Below are 16,398 nucleotides of genomic sequence, written 5' to 3' on the forward strand. Positions count from 1 at the left end.
CTGATATTGTCAATTTTTGCTCATTCCTCAACAGTTAAAATCGGATCTTACTCTGCTTTTATTTTAGCTCATGGCCACTAAAAAGCTCTTGAACTCCCACCATACCCACAGTGCAGCAACCTCCAACATACCCCAGATCTCGTTTGCTGCTTTGCGTTTGGATGTGGTCGCTTGAGCTGTTAAATATAGTGGAAAAATAAATTTTCTTTATTTCCTGAAAAATTTACATTTCTTCTTTTTCCTATCAGTAATACCTTCCTTGTATACATTTTTTTCACTGAAATCTGACCAACAACCCCCCCCCCCCCGTTTTCCATCTTTTCACGCTCTTGGTGTAATTTTGATTACCATTGCTGATATTTTTGTCCTTTTTGCCTTTCTTCCCTGTTAAATGCCAGAAATGTAGGCAAAAGTCGCCTATCTCTGATGCACAAGCTTTGTGCGTCTACTGTTTGGACCCAGACCATTGGTCCCAATGCAAAGCCTTTAACCCGCGAGCAGTCACAGACCAAAAAAACTAATCTAATTCTGAAATAACTGTTGCCTACTTACTTTTCAGTGGCCATTTCTGGGGATCAACCCCCCCTCCCCCATACATAATCTTAAGGAGCCTTCGGCTAAACCTTCAGGATCCTTGACTCCGTCGGATGCTTCCATGGAACCACCATGGAAAAAGCTTCAAAAAGTCTGCTCTGAAGACTGCTCCAGCTTAGCCAGTTTCCAAGTCGAAAACCGCTTCCTTGGATCCTAGCTGTTCGTATCTGAAGCCTTTGCCCAGGGTCAGGTATTCCCTCTTCATTGACCCAGTACCCTCTAGAGTACCTTCCGTGTGTTTTGAGTCCCGCCAACACAATAGGACCCCATCCATAACTTGTTCTTCCAGACATCTGACTGAGGCTGATGTGGACAGAATGATGAGGATATTTCTCTTGGCGCAGATACAAATGAGAGTTTTCTCGGCTCCTACCCCTTCGGGTCAAGAAGTCCTTTTTTGTACTACACCAGTCTCTGCTCAGAGCCCTTGAATCTGAGTCTTCTGGGATCGTCTGGATTGGATCCAAAGATGTTGGTATCTTTGGCTCTGAGCTGTCTCTGCACCAGCTCTGATGATTTTGGAACCAGACTACTCTCAGAGCCGGTGTGTTCCTGTCTGATCTGAGGAATTAGAGGCTACTCCGAAGTTGTCAGAGCTGCCTCTTACCCTTGGAGCCTTGGCATTGGACAGCTTAGCTCTGCCCTCTGCCTTGGGTGGACTGCCTTCACTGTTGGGGGAGCCAATGGAGCAGAAGCATCATTTCTCAGCTCCGTTGATTTCCTTCTCCCTGGAGAGTTCAGACTTTGAGGTGGTGGAGAGAGAGTGTTCTTTGGTTCTGCAGGACAGACTGTTCCTACCCCCTTGGATCTCCCCTTTGAATCCTGTGTGCTTGTGCGCGCCTTCAGCCTCAACATTCTACTCCACAGGGGCAGCCAGCCTGAAGTCTCCAGGTTACCCAGCAGGGTATTACTATCTCTTCCATTACTTCTCTGGAGCATTCCACCAAAGAAGTTCATAGGAAGAGGAAATGCAAGCGGAGGTACTTGGACTCCCCTCAGGAGTCTGCCGCTGAAGATAGTGAGTTTGATGAAGGGGAAGGTCCCCAAGATCACCACCCAAAGAGTCTCATTCGGAGATATCCTTGAGATTCTTAAGCAGAGGGATGGTTGGTCTACCCTTCCCCATGGGAATTGGTAGTCATGGAGGCCTTTGTTTCTGGCCCACCTACCTCCTGGGTAACTCCACCTGCCGCCAAGCTCATTGACTTGATCTCTAGGTGGGCATGGAAGGAACCAGACACAGTTAAACCAGTCCCCAAAAGACCAGATGAGATTCTGGCACTACCTGTAGGAACGAAGTTTTGGAGCGAGGGAGTGCCCCACAGATGCTATAGTCATGATGGCAGCCACCAAGAAAGTACATGGGAAACAGTGTTCCTCTATCCATCCCCCTAACAGAGAGTCTAGGGCTTCAGACAGATTTAAGTGTGTGTATACTTCAGCAACCTTTTCCCTTATATCACTGAACTACTTGGCATACTTTACTAGAAACACTTTACTACAAAGGGACTTCATAAAGGAACTGTCAGAATCCCTTTCTGGGCCCACTACTGCTGAGACTCAGACATCTGTGGCCTCACAGTTGGCAACCCTGCAATATGCATTTCTAGTTTGTCCATGAAGCTTGTCTCTCATGCAGCTGAAGTTACCTCAAGGGCAGCGGGTTCAGGCATTTAAATTAGGAGGCATGACTGGATGGCACTTGTGTGATTTTGCAGAGCTCTTCAAGTCCTGGTTTGTCCGTGCACCTTTTGGTGGTAATTCATTGTTTGGCCCTAAGATAAAGAACAACACACTTCATGTGTGAGCAAGATGGAAAGACCCTCTCTGTAGTGGGTGCATTTTTTTCAACCCCTCAAACAACCTTTTCTAGGAATCCACAATGTCAAAAGATGTGCTTCAGAAAGTCCCAAGGTCCTTTCCAAGATCCACGTGGAAATAGTTCCCCCAGGGCAGGGGGTGGGGGACTCAAATGGAAGACGCTGCCCACATGGCAGAGGAGGCCTGCAGAACCAAGGGTCTAGAGATTCCTTCTCTGACTCACCCTACAAGTGCTCCTGAAAGGAGGTCCGATTGTTCCCCTCTGGAAGCAATTAGGGTCGATTATCCCTGCACCAAAGAGCCTGATTAGACATCACAAAAGATACTTGGGGCAGTGGATTCTTTCCAGAGGTTATGCAATTCCTTTTTCCCTTCCACCTTTATCTGTATGCAAATTTCCCAATGTTCCACCCAGTCAAAGGAAAGCAGCAGCACTAGAAGTACAAAAACTGCTAGAAAAGAGTCATCCAATAGGCCCCACCAGACCAGATAGAATCCAGAACTTAGTCAAGATTCCTTTTTGTGCCAAAGAAAACAGGGGACTGGGACAGATTTTGTATTGTAGCAACTTGAACGAATCAGTGTGACATTTGTTTTGGATGGTCACGGTTCAGTCCATTCTGCCCTTTTTGTGCAGTGGCGATTGGATGTGCTCGATAGACCTTCTGGATGTGTGCTGTCACATCAAAATGAACAAGCAATCCAGAAGGTATCTACGCTTCTGGCTGGGAGCCAGGCATTACCAGTTCAGACCACTGCCCTTTGGCCTGACCTCAACCCCCCAGGGTGTTCACCAAATGCATGGAAGTGGTAGCAGTTGACGTCAGACTGCAGGGATTTTGAGTATTTCCGTACATGTACGACTGGCTCATTGCTGCCCTGACCAGGCATCTACTAATAAGAGCACGAGATAAGGTACTCCAGACTTTTTCCCATCTTGGGATAACCAGCAACAAATCTCAGAATTATCTCAAACACTGGAATTAACAGGAACAAATTTCAACTCTGTAACAGTGACAGCTTATCTTCCTCTCTCAAGAGTACAAACACTCACATTCCAAGTCAGATGAATAATTCACAGTACCACAATCTCAGCCCAGTTCATTCTACAAGCCTTGGGATTAGTGTTGGCAGCCGTAGTCCTAGTTCCATTAGCAAGATTTCACATGAGAGCTCTTCAGTGCATGTTAACAACACAATGATCTGTTCTTTACCAACACATAGCCCAAATAAGAATCACTCAAGCATGCAAGAGATACCTTTGGTGGTGGTTTTTATCAGATCAGGGTATGCAAGGCCATCCTTTCATTCTCCCTCAGCCCAGTGCCATAGTGACCACAAATGCATACCAGATTGGGGGGGGGGCACTTCCTGGGGAAAACAGTCCAAGGCACTTGGTCCCCCAAAGAGGCCAACACGGATATCAATGTCCTGGAAATGAGAGTAGTGCTCTTAGTGTTGCAAGCCTTCCAAGACTTTCTCTGTTTTGGCACAGTTGTGATTCAGACAGACAATATGCCAGCAGTTTGATACAGCAACAAACAAGGAGGAACCAGGTCTTACCCCTTGTTTTGAGAAGCCCTCAGAGCGTGACAATGGGTGATCTCATCCAACCATTTTCTGATAACAGCCCACATTCTGGGGAAATCCAGGGTGATAGCAGACAAATTGAGCAGGTCCATTCTATTGCCTCACAAGTGGTCTCTCAACTTGAAAGTAGCAGACGTGATTTTTCACCAGTGGGACCAGCCTTGCTGCAATCTCTTTGTATCTCTCCTAAACAAGTGCAGCAGCTTCTTTGCCCTAATATCCCCACTGGGGGAATTACCTAGAGACACTCTACCACATGATTGGCCCTCCCACATCTCTTCTCTACTTATCCTCCATCTCCATTGATTCCCAAATTATTACAGAAAGCTTTCCTGAAGAAGATCAAAATCATCTTCATTGCACCTTACTGGCCTCAACAGATTTGGTTCCCCTTTCTTTGGCCTCAACCTTGGATTCTGGATCCAATTCGAGACCTGCTATCTCACCCGCCAAGCATGATTCACTTGGATATCTAAAACCAAAAGGTGACAGCATGGTTTCTCCACTTCCTTTAACACCCAGACAACCTGTGTCCCTTGTCTGTCATATAGTTTTATCTTCTCATAAAGCTTCTACAAGAAAACTTTACAGAAGTAAATGGAAGTAGTTTGTTTTTTTTGGGTTTTTCAGAAACGTATTGACCAATTTTTCAGCCCCTGTACAAAATGTCCTTCAGTTTTTGGCAACAGTCATCAACGAAGGAGCTAGCTCATCAAACCACTAGAGTTCAATTAGTAGCCATCTCTAATTTTCAAACTGGATGTGAGAACTCCGCCCAGGCTTTATCTAAACTTTGTAAGGCCTTCTTGAGAGTTATCCTTTGGATACCTATTTATAAAAATCCATCTTCTCCATGGGACTTAAATTTGGTACTGCAGGCCTTAATTCATCCCCCTTTGAACCATGAATTAAAGTTCCTGACCTAGAATGCCATCTTTCGAGTGGTCATCACCTCTGCTATAAGTATTTCAGAGCATTGTCTTCTTAACATCTCCTCTTGATTTTTTACAGGGATAGAGAAACATTATGAACCAATCCACTCCAAAATAAGATGTCAGAATTTAACATCAACCAGTTCATTACTCTGCCAGTTTTCTTTCCTAAATTTGCAAGCAAAGGTGAATATATGTTGCACTTATTGGATGTTCACAGACAGTTGCGTATTTACTTATAGAGCAAAAGAAATTAGAAAGGTCACTTATTTGCCTCCTTTACAGATTCTAAATTGGGTAAATTGGTTGCAGAAGTAACTTTAGCCAGATGGCTGACGGATTATATATAATTTGTGTACAAGTTGGATCTGTCCTTACTAGAACCTTTAACAGCCCATTCAACTAGGTCCATGACTACTACTTCAGTGTTTCTGTCTAGGGCCTCCATGGACTACATATGTGTGGCTGCAACTTGGACCAATCCTCATACCTTTATTGCTCATTACAAACTGGATCTGGTGTTGAGGGGAAGAGCAGCCTTGAGCTCAAGTGTGCTCAGGAATATCTTTCCTTGGAGTCCACTCAGGATTTTAGATAGCTGAGGATTCTTTGCCAACTGTTGAGGAATGAATGAAAATTGTCAATGTCAGATAAAGAAGGTATGTACTCACCATAGCATTCCGTCTGTGTTGTCCGTTTTCATTCTTCTTCAGCTCCCCTCCCACCAACCCTCAACCTTTTTAACAATTGATTTCTGGAAAGAAAGAAAACTTATAAGAATACTGCAGTTCCCTATGTTGAGCTCCAGATAATGGCTTGTTCTACCAAGGCTATTATGATAATGTTTCCTACATTATTTCAACCAGCAAACAAGATCTGAGGTATGTTAGGGGTTGGTGCATTATGGGTAGGGGAGGAGCTTGAGAGCTTTTTAGTGGCCAAGAGCTAAAATAACCAAGTCAGATCTGAGGGTCGAATCCATACCCAACTGTTGAGAAAGCATGAAAATAGACAACACAGATGAAACATTATGGTGAGTTTGTAGCTTTTTCTATCACAGAAATTCACATCACACATTATTAGTGTTCCTGTTATTGACCATGACAAAATCATCCAAAATGTTTTGATGTGGATGGAGGTGTGGTGAATTGTTTTAAATATTTGCTTGTTTGAGTGTTACTTCCTTGAAGGATTGTTTGATTGTTGCTTCCTTGAAGGCAGTCTGACTGAAGAGCTAGATGACAGTAAAAATGTTGCATGTGTCCTCGAGTTTGATTATTAATTTGCTTGTGTGTACACATTTTAATCTGTGGTTGAAATTTACATCAAATATAAGCACATTTTCTATTGAAGGAGAAAGTGATATCTGTTATTTAACTGATTTTTTTTGTGTGTTTTGAACGATTTTCTTTAGTAAAAGAAAAGAACCTCATCCTTCCATCATTTGTGAGGGGTTATAACTGATTTTGGAATTTGTGTGCATCACTTATAACTGTAAATATTAAATGCAGCAGTGCATCTAGCTATTTTTGCATAAAAAATCATCCCCCCAAGCTAACCCCCATTTAAATGCAAATTTGTATTTAGGGAATTAGAAAACGGCAATATGTTTGAGTTATCAAGCTGCACTGTTATGATTTTTGCCTCCCTTTGGTGCTTTATTGCAAGTTAAAAAGTCTGTTTTAAAACTGTTTTCCTGATTCAGCCTGAGCGCAACATATTTTTTTCTAATTGGTAGAACACAGTTGTTCTGTGATGATGACTCATAGCTCTGAACTGTCCAGATTTTTGCAGAATGTCTATTTTTAGTCTTTTCCTCATTTTTCTGGCAAATTATTGGTATAAATCATTGAGAACTGAAGTGAGAAAATGACATACATTTGAATTTCAGATTTCATACCCTTCATAAATTCACGCTAATGTAAAACCTGTTATTCTCTCACTTTCTAAGTTTGTAAGTGCAATATTTAAAAATTGTCCCTATTTTTGGGCCTTTGTCCCCCCATTATTTATGGCTTTGTCCAGATTTCTTGCTCTAAGAGGTTGAGAGGTGTGGATGATGCCAACCACCATTTTGTAAACTATAAGATTGATTCTTCATTGGTCACATTTTTTCTTTCCATTCTACAGGGAGAAGAAGCAGATGATGATGACATTTATAATGTGCTTTCTACTCTGAGAAGGTTAACAGCATTTCATAAGTATGTCTTTTTTTATATACTTTTTTTAAGCTAGTCTGGTAATTGCATGTTGAAGCAAGGAGTATCTATTGTACTGGGGCCATCTTATTTGATTTTTCATAAATGTTTACATTGTGCTGTAGCAGTACTTGAAACTCCAAAACAGTCAAGCATATGTTACAGGCCAGTGTTGAGCTTGCAGTTTTGCTGCTGTATTGCCTAATTCCCTAATCATTTAAGTTAATGCCCCGCATATCTTTCATTATACATTAAAACAGATTAACACAGTGCATTCTTTCGTTTAAAAGCCAAATGTTGAATAATTTCCTATTTTTATTTGTATCCATTTTGTGACATTATTTTTGTTATTTTATCTTCTCAGTCTTTTGTATTGAGTAGCCACTGATATTAGAGGCACTCACATTCAGTAGGCAGTTCATAAATCCTTCACAGGACCAGGTAGCACTGTGCCATAATTTTTTTCTACCAATATTTTTATTTGACATACACCCCCAACAGCAAGCTTTTTTTATTGCTACCATATCTGCAAATGGAACAGCTTGCTTCTCCACAATTAATTCTTACCGTGTGAATCGTGTTTAGTAATAATACATTTCACAACTTTTTTTTTTTTTTGCAGCCACGTTTGACCCCTTAAATTGTGAGTTGACAGCATCACCAAATGAGGTCTTAGCCTCAGGTTTCTGTGTTGTTTTTGCTTAAAATTGTTTAATATGCATAACTGTTCTTTTTGGTACAAGATGGCTGTCCGTAGCGCTCTAACACAATAGTTACCTAGGGTTAACAATCAAGCAGGCAAGTCCCAAAGAGAACAGGAGGGTCTCTCTAGTATCCAAGGAGAGTCAGAAGATAAGGAGGTCCTCTTCGATTAATATGTCTGAGTCCCCTAAGAAGTACCTGAAGAAAATATGTTTTCCTTTTTTTTTTTTTTAATGTGCTTAGAGCCTTTTCTTCCCTTTTGCCCTTAAATGTGTGTATTTGAGTAGAGGCAAGACTGTAGTACCAATGGGATTCCCCCGAAGGGAAAACCATGTACATCTGTCTTCTAAAGACATTCATACATCTTTAACTTGGTACAACTGCTATAACATTTGTGTTGTAACTTCCTTCTTTTGTGAATCCAATGTCAAGCAGTGGTAAAAGAAAAACTCAGTGATTCCCCACATCAAAAAAATCTATATCAAAATATCTATATCTGTATAAACAGTTAAGTGTCTTCTGCTGCTTTAATTTCTACAAGTCTTTTGGATTTCTAACACCCTGATGGAATTGGACCCCATTCCTAAGTCAAAGTATGATTAAAGTTCATGAAATTAGTATTGTTTTAATCTTTTGTTAGCCAACAGTGCTCTTCACAACACCCGCATTGACTTCTACAATTTATAGAGTTGCATGTATCAGTAGCATATCTAAATACGACTGTAAATTCTTTATTATGAGACCCATTGCTGCTGCTACTACTATCGGAACTGTCTGGGTATCCTCCTTCCACATTGCCATCATTTCTGCATGCAAATGCAGATATTGTATGACTTTCTCTCTCTCTCTCTCTCTCTCTCTCTCTCTCTCTCTCTCTCTCCATAAGGCACTGCAAGTCAAAGTAAACTTTGTCATTTAGGACTACACAAGGGTAGCCTAAACAAAATTTCTTGCAGTCACTGGGTGTAGCAATTTCAGTGATCAGTGCTACTTTTGTCTTTTCATGGGCTACCGTATCTGGCTTACTTGCATCTGTTTTTGAACTGTTGGTAATGGGTGATGTAAACTTCATCATTTTATATAATGCTTTGTGACTCGTGTTTCCAATGCCTCTCGCTACTTCAGCATTTTAATGTTTGCATAATCTCCAGTGCAGCAGTCTTGCTACATTATTATGCCTTTCAGTATACAGAGGCCCTCTGCCATTAGTGTATCGCTCCCAGCAACAAGATGTGCGACTGTTCCCAGTTCTGTTTTACAAAACCTTCATTTGCCTGTTTCTCCGATGTGTTCAATGGACTTGTAAATCAGCGTATATGTAGTCCACTATCCTGGGCCACTAGTATTAACCTTTTATCTTTTGGTTTAAATTCACCTCTCCTTAACTATTCCTGCATCACATCCTGATCAAGGTGAGGTTGTTCTAGGAGTTTTCTGTACTTCCAACCATATTTATGCCTTTTCCACATTTCTTCCCTTCTCATCTGACCTTTCACCATATATTCTTTTGTTTTTTTGGCATATTGAGTGACTGCCTGATTTTTGTCTACTTTCTGGTTTGATTTCCTTTCCCACTTGACACCGATATGCTTGTGCTAAACAAAGTAGGGAAGTCATCTTGGAGTTCTCCTCATGTTTTAAAATTTTCACTGTTTGGATCTTGTGAGGTCAGCAGGTATGTATGCAGTCCTACGATTGTGAACCTGTAGCTCTAATCTGTTTCAAGAAGGCCCATACCTCCTTCAGAATGGGGAATATATAACCTTGGTACCACAGATTTTTATAAATCATTTGATAAGCATCCAGCATTTTTCTTGTTTTCCTGTCCAATTGATCCAGTACCTTTTGGGACCAATCAGCCCAAAACTGTAAGTTAGAAAGGAAGAGCAAATTGGTTTATAGTTTGGACTTTGTTCCTAGATGTCAGGCTATTTTCAGTACTAATTTTAGTCTTCTAAAATATTCCTTGCTGAGTTTTATTTGCTTTTGTTGTTTTTATTGCATATCCTTCATCAGTTCCCAAATATTTATACACTCCCTCCTGCCAAGTTCCTTTATATCACATTCATATCCTAGACTGATATTTTCTTGGTGCTGCAGCTTTCCTGCTTTAAAGGTTCTTTTGCACATTTATCAAGTCCAAATGGTCTTCTTCTGCAGATTCATGAATGCAGCTGTTATCATACATGGCAGTAAGGAGTAGCATGTATATAAGTTGGCTTATGAAACTTGAAAGACTTCAGAATTTGTTCACCTGGAGAATGTTGCGTCATTCTGTTTTCTGCATCTTTTCATGAGCCTTGGCTAAGTGACATCTTTAATTCACCATTTTTGTTTGTCATCCACTGCTTCTGTTAGCTGTCTCCCATTTCCTGTCATCATCCACTAGACCCACTTAACCGTCCCTGGGCAGAGCCTGACCCATGTTGGAGCTAGTGAGGAAACTGAGAGCCCTTGAGGCAGCATCACACTGCTGTCGGGGAGTATTTTTCTTATGATAGACTCATTCCTGCTCATGCCTAGTAAAATTCCAAGGATGGGACATAACAGTGCTCGTCAGAGCTGAACCTCTCCTCACTTCCATAACAGGCTGATGCCTTCAGGTTGTTGCACCCACTCTGACTGCACGTTGTAGTTGTTTCCCCAGTACCCACCAGGGAAATTGCTCCATAATAGTGTACCCCAAGTGCAGGCACTTCCTTTCACCCGTTTCCCCCTGAGATGATCATAGCCATCCTCCCTACCTGCTCTGTCAAGATTCAAGCACTATTCAGACTAGAGTTACCCGGGTCATAGTCAGTTTCTTTTTTTCCTGTATGCTGCTTTTGTTTTTATGGTAGTATGAAGATTGAAGAGTAGAAGTATAGATATTGCATATTACGGTTATTTTCCTTACAGGGTTGATCACTTTAGAGTGCTGTAATATGGTTTATGCTGTTTTATTTAGCAGATGGTAATTAATGTTAATTATGTTGAAGGCTTGTTGTGTTAAATTAAAAAGTGAAAGAATGCAGTGGATCTATTAGAAGCTTTTGTAAAACATCTATGAAGTTTTTTGTTTTTTTTTTTTAACCAGGCTTTTAAACTGCCTTTTTTGTGCATTCCAGGGATTTTTGTTTTAAGTACCTGTTTTGTGTCATAAATGTTCATGTGCTGCTTTGATGTTTTTATAAAGGCTTAGATATTCTGCAAAGTTGTAAAGCCATTTCTTATGTTGAAAGCACTTCTAAATGAATCTACAGGTATGACTTGGCTCTTTCAACTTGTACTTGCAAGAAGCCCATGAGATGAACAATTAACAGTTTTACTGCTGATATACATTTTTACTGTTTGTTAGACTGCAGCCACCTGCCTGCCTGCCCCCATCCATCCATCCATCCATACACACACACACACACACACACGCGCGCGCGCACATGCACAGATATGAATAAGTCAGAGCAGCTATCTTTTTACACTGATTTTAACAAACAGAATGCTGTGTGACATTCCTTTTGCCAGGCCTGTTCAGCGACTCTTTAATGACTTAACCCTGCTGTTTTACTGCGATTACTGTACCCATCAGTTTAGTCATTTTGTTCACTCTGTACACGCACCTTGTATGGTTTTTTGATTGAAAAAAAAAAGTCAAATCAGACTATTCTAGCTTGATTCATATAAGGGCACACTAGTCTTGCAAAGCCAAACTTGCTCATAGCGCCCATGAAAGTTTCACTCATGGACACCCAGTAGTTAGCAACTGTAGCCACTTTGCTGATTATTCAGAGTTCAGATATTTTATTTCAGGGGGAAATAATGATCACTGTAATCTATTTCAAATTAGTTTTAAACAAGTTAACACTAATTTTGCAGTAACAGAGCCATGACCATTTAAACTGAGCAAATGAGAATAGGGCCAGTTTCTTTCATCCATAGATAGACACCTTACCAAGCAGTTAGTCCCATTGTTGACTCTGTACACCTCTGATGCCTAATTTTAATTAAATAAAATTAACAACCACTGTAAAATGTTAACTGTTTTGCACACAGACACACTGCATCCAGTCGCAGTAAAATATTTCCACTTGCTTCACACAAACACATTATTCCTGCAAAGCCAGAATGATTAACATAAGTAAAGGCCAGGAGAAATCAGCTTTCATCTGCAGACGGCCCCTGTACTCAGCAGTTATACAGGTGTTGTGTATACCTCGGATATCTAATTGTAGTAAAATAAATGAGATTCCGCTCTGCTTCAGACCTGCACAGTTAGCCAGCCATAGTATAAAATATTGCAACTTTGTTCATAGTGTCATATTAGTCCTGTAAAGTCTGCTGCCCCAGTAGCTCTTGGCTGTTGATTTTGCTTCAGTTTTTGGACTTTCTGCTCAGTCCCACCCACAACATTTGGATAACAAATCACAGGGTATTTGTAGCTCTGCGATTCGTTGTCTACATTTTGATGGGTGGCACTGAGCAAAAAGCCCAAAAAGCAAAGTAGTTTGCTGCACTGCCTAGGGAGCTGCAGCCACAGCTGCTTTCTTTCATAAAGGCAGCCGAATGCAGCTACAACTACACCTTGGTAGGGTGCAGTAGGAAAAACACCCCTGGCCTCGTGCCATAGTTCACCTGTGTCACAGGACAGAAAAATGTTGGAGTTCACTATAAAATGTAAATAGTCTTGTCTTTGTCAGAGAAGCTCTGTTCTGTCAGTGTTTGAGACTGCATTTTCCTTATTGTTAATTGTGTTAGATGCCAAAGCTTAGTTTTGTACTATTTAGGGTTGGCCAGACATGAGTGTCTGTGTATGTTTTGGTGTCTTCATATAGACAGAGTTAGAGAGAACTGAGAATTCATAGTCCGTTTTTAACTTGTAAGAAGCTGGTTAGTGACATTGTTGGATAGCAGAAGTTTTAAAATCGGGTATTAAAACTATATGCAGTATATTAACTGTTACATGATTAAACAGTTTATCTTTAATCTTTTTTAATTTGGTACAAATACACCTACTGAAGTGAATCAGTTAGTAAAAATTTCCCTTCTTTATGGCTCTTGGTAGCAAAGTGACTGAAATGTCATACACAGTATTTAATTACTTATTTCTTGCATGGCTTTTGTTTAATTTTGGTTGTAGTAATTGACTAAGCTTCTCTAATGTGCTTTTGTTCAGTAAGGGCAGCAGACTGTAGTTGTGGTTCTCATCTCTGGGAAAAAAATGGATGACTTGATTATTGACCTAGAGGATCTTGTTAAAAACAAATACCTAACCAGAGGTATGTAATGTAATACATTTACAGATTAGTTAAAGACTGTGACTAGTGTTTTTTATATCAATAGCTCAAAACACTTTTATCAGTTGTTATTGACTACAAAAATGTTCTGGTGTGAAGAATGCTTCAGTTTATCAGCAGTCTTTAACATCAGTACTGTATTTTGTTAGTGATTAGAATTGTGAGTTAAATTCCATGAAAATGTACGAGTTGGATTATGAAAAATTGATAAATTTCAGCAGTGAGGGATAGTTGTGAAAATGATCTTACATTATGTAGGGAAAAAGAGGATGGATTGAAGGGTAGTTTTTATTACAGGGTAGCAACATGCTTCACCTGTAGAAGTCTATTTGAGCGCTTGTAAAAACAATGCAAAAACAAAGCTTTTCAGTGCAAATTAGCTGCAGTAAAACATCAAACAAAAGGCACATTAATACAAAAAAAATTAAAATAGTGGACAAAAAAGGTGCAGAACTCAAAGTAAAAGTATGTACAGCATATAAGGAGATGCCAAAAGATAAAATATAAACAGAACTACTTTGGTATGAACAAGATTGTAGACATCAATTATATTCAGTATTTTAGATTCTGTTCTGCATGTAATGCAGTGTGGCAATATGCAAGTGAGTAAAATATTCCCTAATTATGCTCAAGAAGCCACTCAAGGAGGTGACCAGATAATTCAAAAAGTGGTAGTTAGTTTAAAATTTAGAAATAAAAATTAGTTATTAACTGAACAAAATGGAATGTTATTAGAGAAATTGCAGAGAAAGGAAGATGTTCTGCTTAGAAGAAATAAAGGGAAGTCCAGGAAACATAAAATTGTTTTTGCACAATTAAAAAAAAAAAAAAGCTTCATAGAAAGGGGAAAAAAGATTTCATTGTAAACAGTAAAGTTGCCAAGTAATTTAATATGTGGAAGCTCATCCCTGTTATCTGCAGGGCTGATGCTATTAGGCATTAAGCAGTATGGCATCTAAAACTTCTCATGCTGTTAATCCCCTCCTCTTTATCTAGTATGTTATTTGAAGACCATTCTGCCTAGATCTCTCTCTCTCTATCACACACAAACAGCTGCAATTGAGTAATGGCCCCAACGTACAGAAATTATTTGGTGGCAAATGGTTTTGCTTTCCAACTGTAAATCATGTCATTGTCTGAGTTGCCTATGGACAGACATAGAAAGATAATTATCTGAGCTGTTTATAGACATCCAAGATATGAAGAACTTTCTCCTCTTGGGTTCAGGAAAGAACAGAAACAACGCGGGGCATTAAGCTAGAGTTGCTCCAAGATGCAACCTGTCCTTTCAACTTATTTGCTTCCTTTACATGGTTCTTTTATTAGTTTCCTCCAGTTACTTCTTACCATCTCTTCCCCATTTTCTGTACCCTTAGTTATATGCATTCATGGGTGGCCACAATGGTGCAACGGTTAGCGTTGTCGCCTCACAGCAAGATGGTCTCCAGTTAGATTCTCGGCTGGGGTGCCTTCTGTGCAGAGTCTGCATGTCCTCCCTGTGGTCGCGTGGGTTTCCTCTGGGGTGCTCTGGTTTCCTCCCACATCCCAAAGACATGCTGTAGGTGGATTGGACACTCTAAATTGGCCTTAGGTGTGAGTGCGTGCGTGTGTGTGCCTTCTGTGGAAGGTTGGGCACCGGGCTGGCAACTCAACACTGTAAAAACTTCACTGCCAATCATGAGCGGACAGGTGATCCACTGTGGTGACCCTTGACTGAGAAAAGCCAAAAGAAGAAGAAGTTATATCCATTCATATTGGCAAAATCTCCTTTCTCCATTCCCTCACTGGTTTAGTTTTTGTAATGCTGTCTGCAACTTTGTAAGTAAAATATTCAGTATAACTATTTCTGTTATCCCTAAGGAATTTCCTCCAAAACCAGAAACGCCTGTATCTGTCAGACTTCCACTTTGTTCTGTCATCATCTTTTTCCACTTTGACCTATATCCTTGTGCTTGTGCTGTATATTAAAGTATCACTTGTGTGGCTTTAAAATATCCCTTAACTCCAGGTAGTCCTAAACGCTACTAGGCAGTAAGCTTGATCAGTTTAATGACCCTTGCCCTCATCTCTTCTGAAATAAATTCCTTCAAATCTGTATTAAATCTGTATTAATTCTCATCTGCATTTTTTCCATTGACTGATAAGTGGACTTGGTCTATGTAAGGAGAAAAAGAACCAACAACTTCACTGCCTGAGTCTTATTGTTCATGGCCATTCATTTCCAGTCATTTGGATAATCTTTCACTTGGTCTCTTCTCATATATTGTCTGTCACAGCAGAAACTGTTTTAATCATTATGCCTAAATAGTTCATTTTTTCAGTATGGATGTTGTTGAACTAGTTCTTATAAAGGAACTTTGATTGAGGTCCACCAGGGTTCCAACACATAGCACTTTGTGATCACATACGTCATCCCTAAGAAAAAGAAAGAAAACTTATAATTTCTCCTGTTCAGACGTCTTAAGAAAATGAATGGTTGGAGCTCACACAGGACCTGTGCAAGGCCATCTTGTCTTTGAAACCCCCTACATTCCTTTTACTCCTTTACTTTGCCTGCTTCCTGAGAAGACATGAGATCTGATGTCCTTTTCATTTTTTCCTCAACTGATGGGTTTAGATCTGAGACTTGGATTTGACGTGGCCACTTCTAACAGATCATCGGATCCAAAACAGCTCCTCCCTTTACCCACAATGCCCCAACAACCTAACATACCTCAGGTCTCATTTGCCGTCATTCAGCTTCAGACACTGATCCTGTCACGCTTGAACTTGGGAGATTCATTTTTTTTTTTATCATGAGTTATTGTATTACATTTGTCACTTATATTTTTGTAATTCTCCTACTTCCCTCCCTTAAACCTTTTAGCCAGTTTTTGTACACTGTTCTGCTACAGTTTCTCAGTAATTTCATAAAGTACCATCGTTGGTACTCTTTTCCTTTGCAGCTACTCATTAGAGTACTTTTTTCTTCCATTGTTGTTAGTTCCCCTCTCTTTCTAATTTCTTCCCCTTTTTCCTTCAAGTTTACCCAAAAAAAAAAAGTATCTGTTTTTAGGTAGTTTTTTTTTTTGTTCGGTAACAGTGGCTGACGAGCCAACAGGTTTTAAAAAGTGCTTTAACTGCGGGCATAAGCTTCCCAACTCAGTGCCTGCAGGGAATGCGTTTATTGTTTGGGACCCGCAGATGTAGATAAAAATGGTTTCATCTGTTGTGGATTTAACTCCAGAGCATTAACTGACAGGAGAAATTAGTCTTGAGAGGCCTCCTTGCCTCCTTTCTCTACTTCTTAGG

General features: G+C 40.2%; 1 protein-coding gene across 1 annotated transcript in view; it reads left to right on the forward strand.

The window, feature by feature from the left end:
- The window catches only part of STAG1 (stromal antigen 1), a 2,620,144-nt gene that overhangs the window by 1,495,063 nt on the left and 1,108,683 nt on the right, over positions 1–16,398 (forward strand). The window contains exon 17 of the mRNA XM_044070350.1: positions 7,068–7,138. Coding sequence (XP_043926285.1) covers positions 7,068–7,138 — 71 coding nt within the window. The remainder of the gene's footprint in view (positions 1–7,067; positions 7,139–16,398) is intronic.

This window comes from Protopterus annectens, chromosome 4.part1, assembly GCF_019279795.1.
Source record: "Protopterus annectens isolate FY-2018-M chromosome 4.part1, PAN1.0, whole genome shotgun sequence".
NCBI classification, from domain to species: Eukaryota; Metazoa; Chordata; order Ceratodontiformes; family Protopteridae; genus Protopterus; species Protopterus annectens.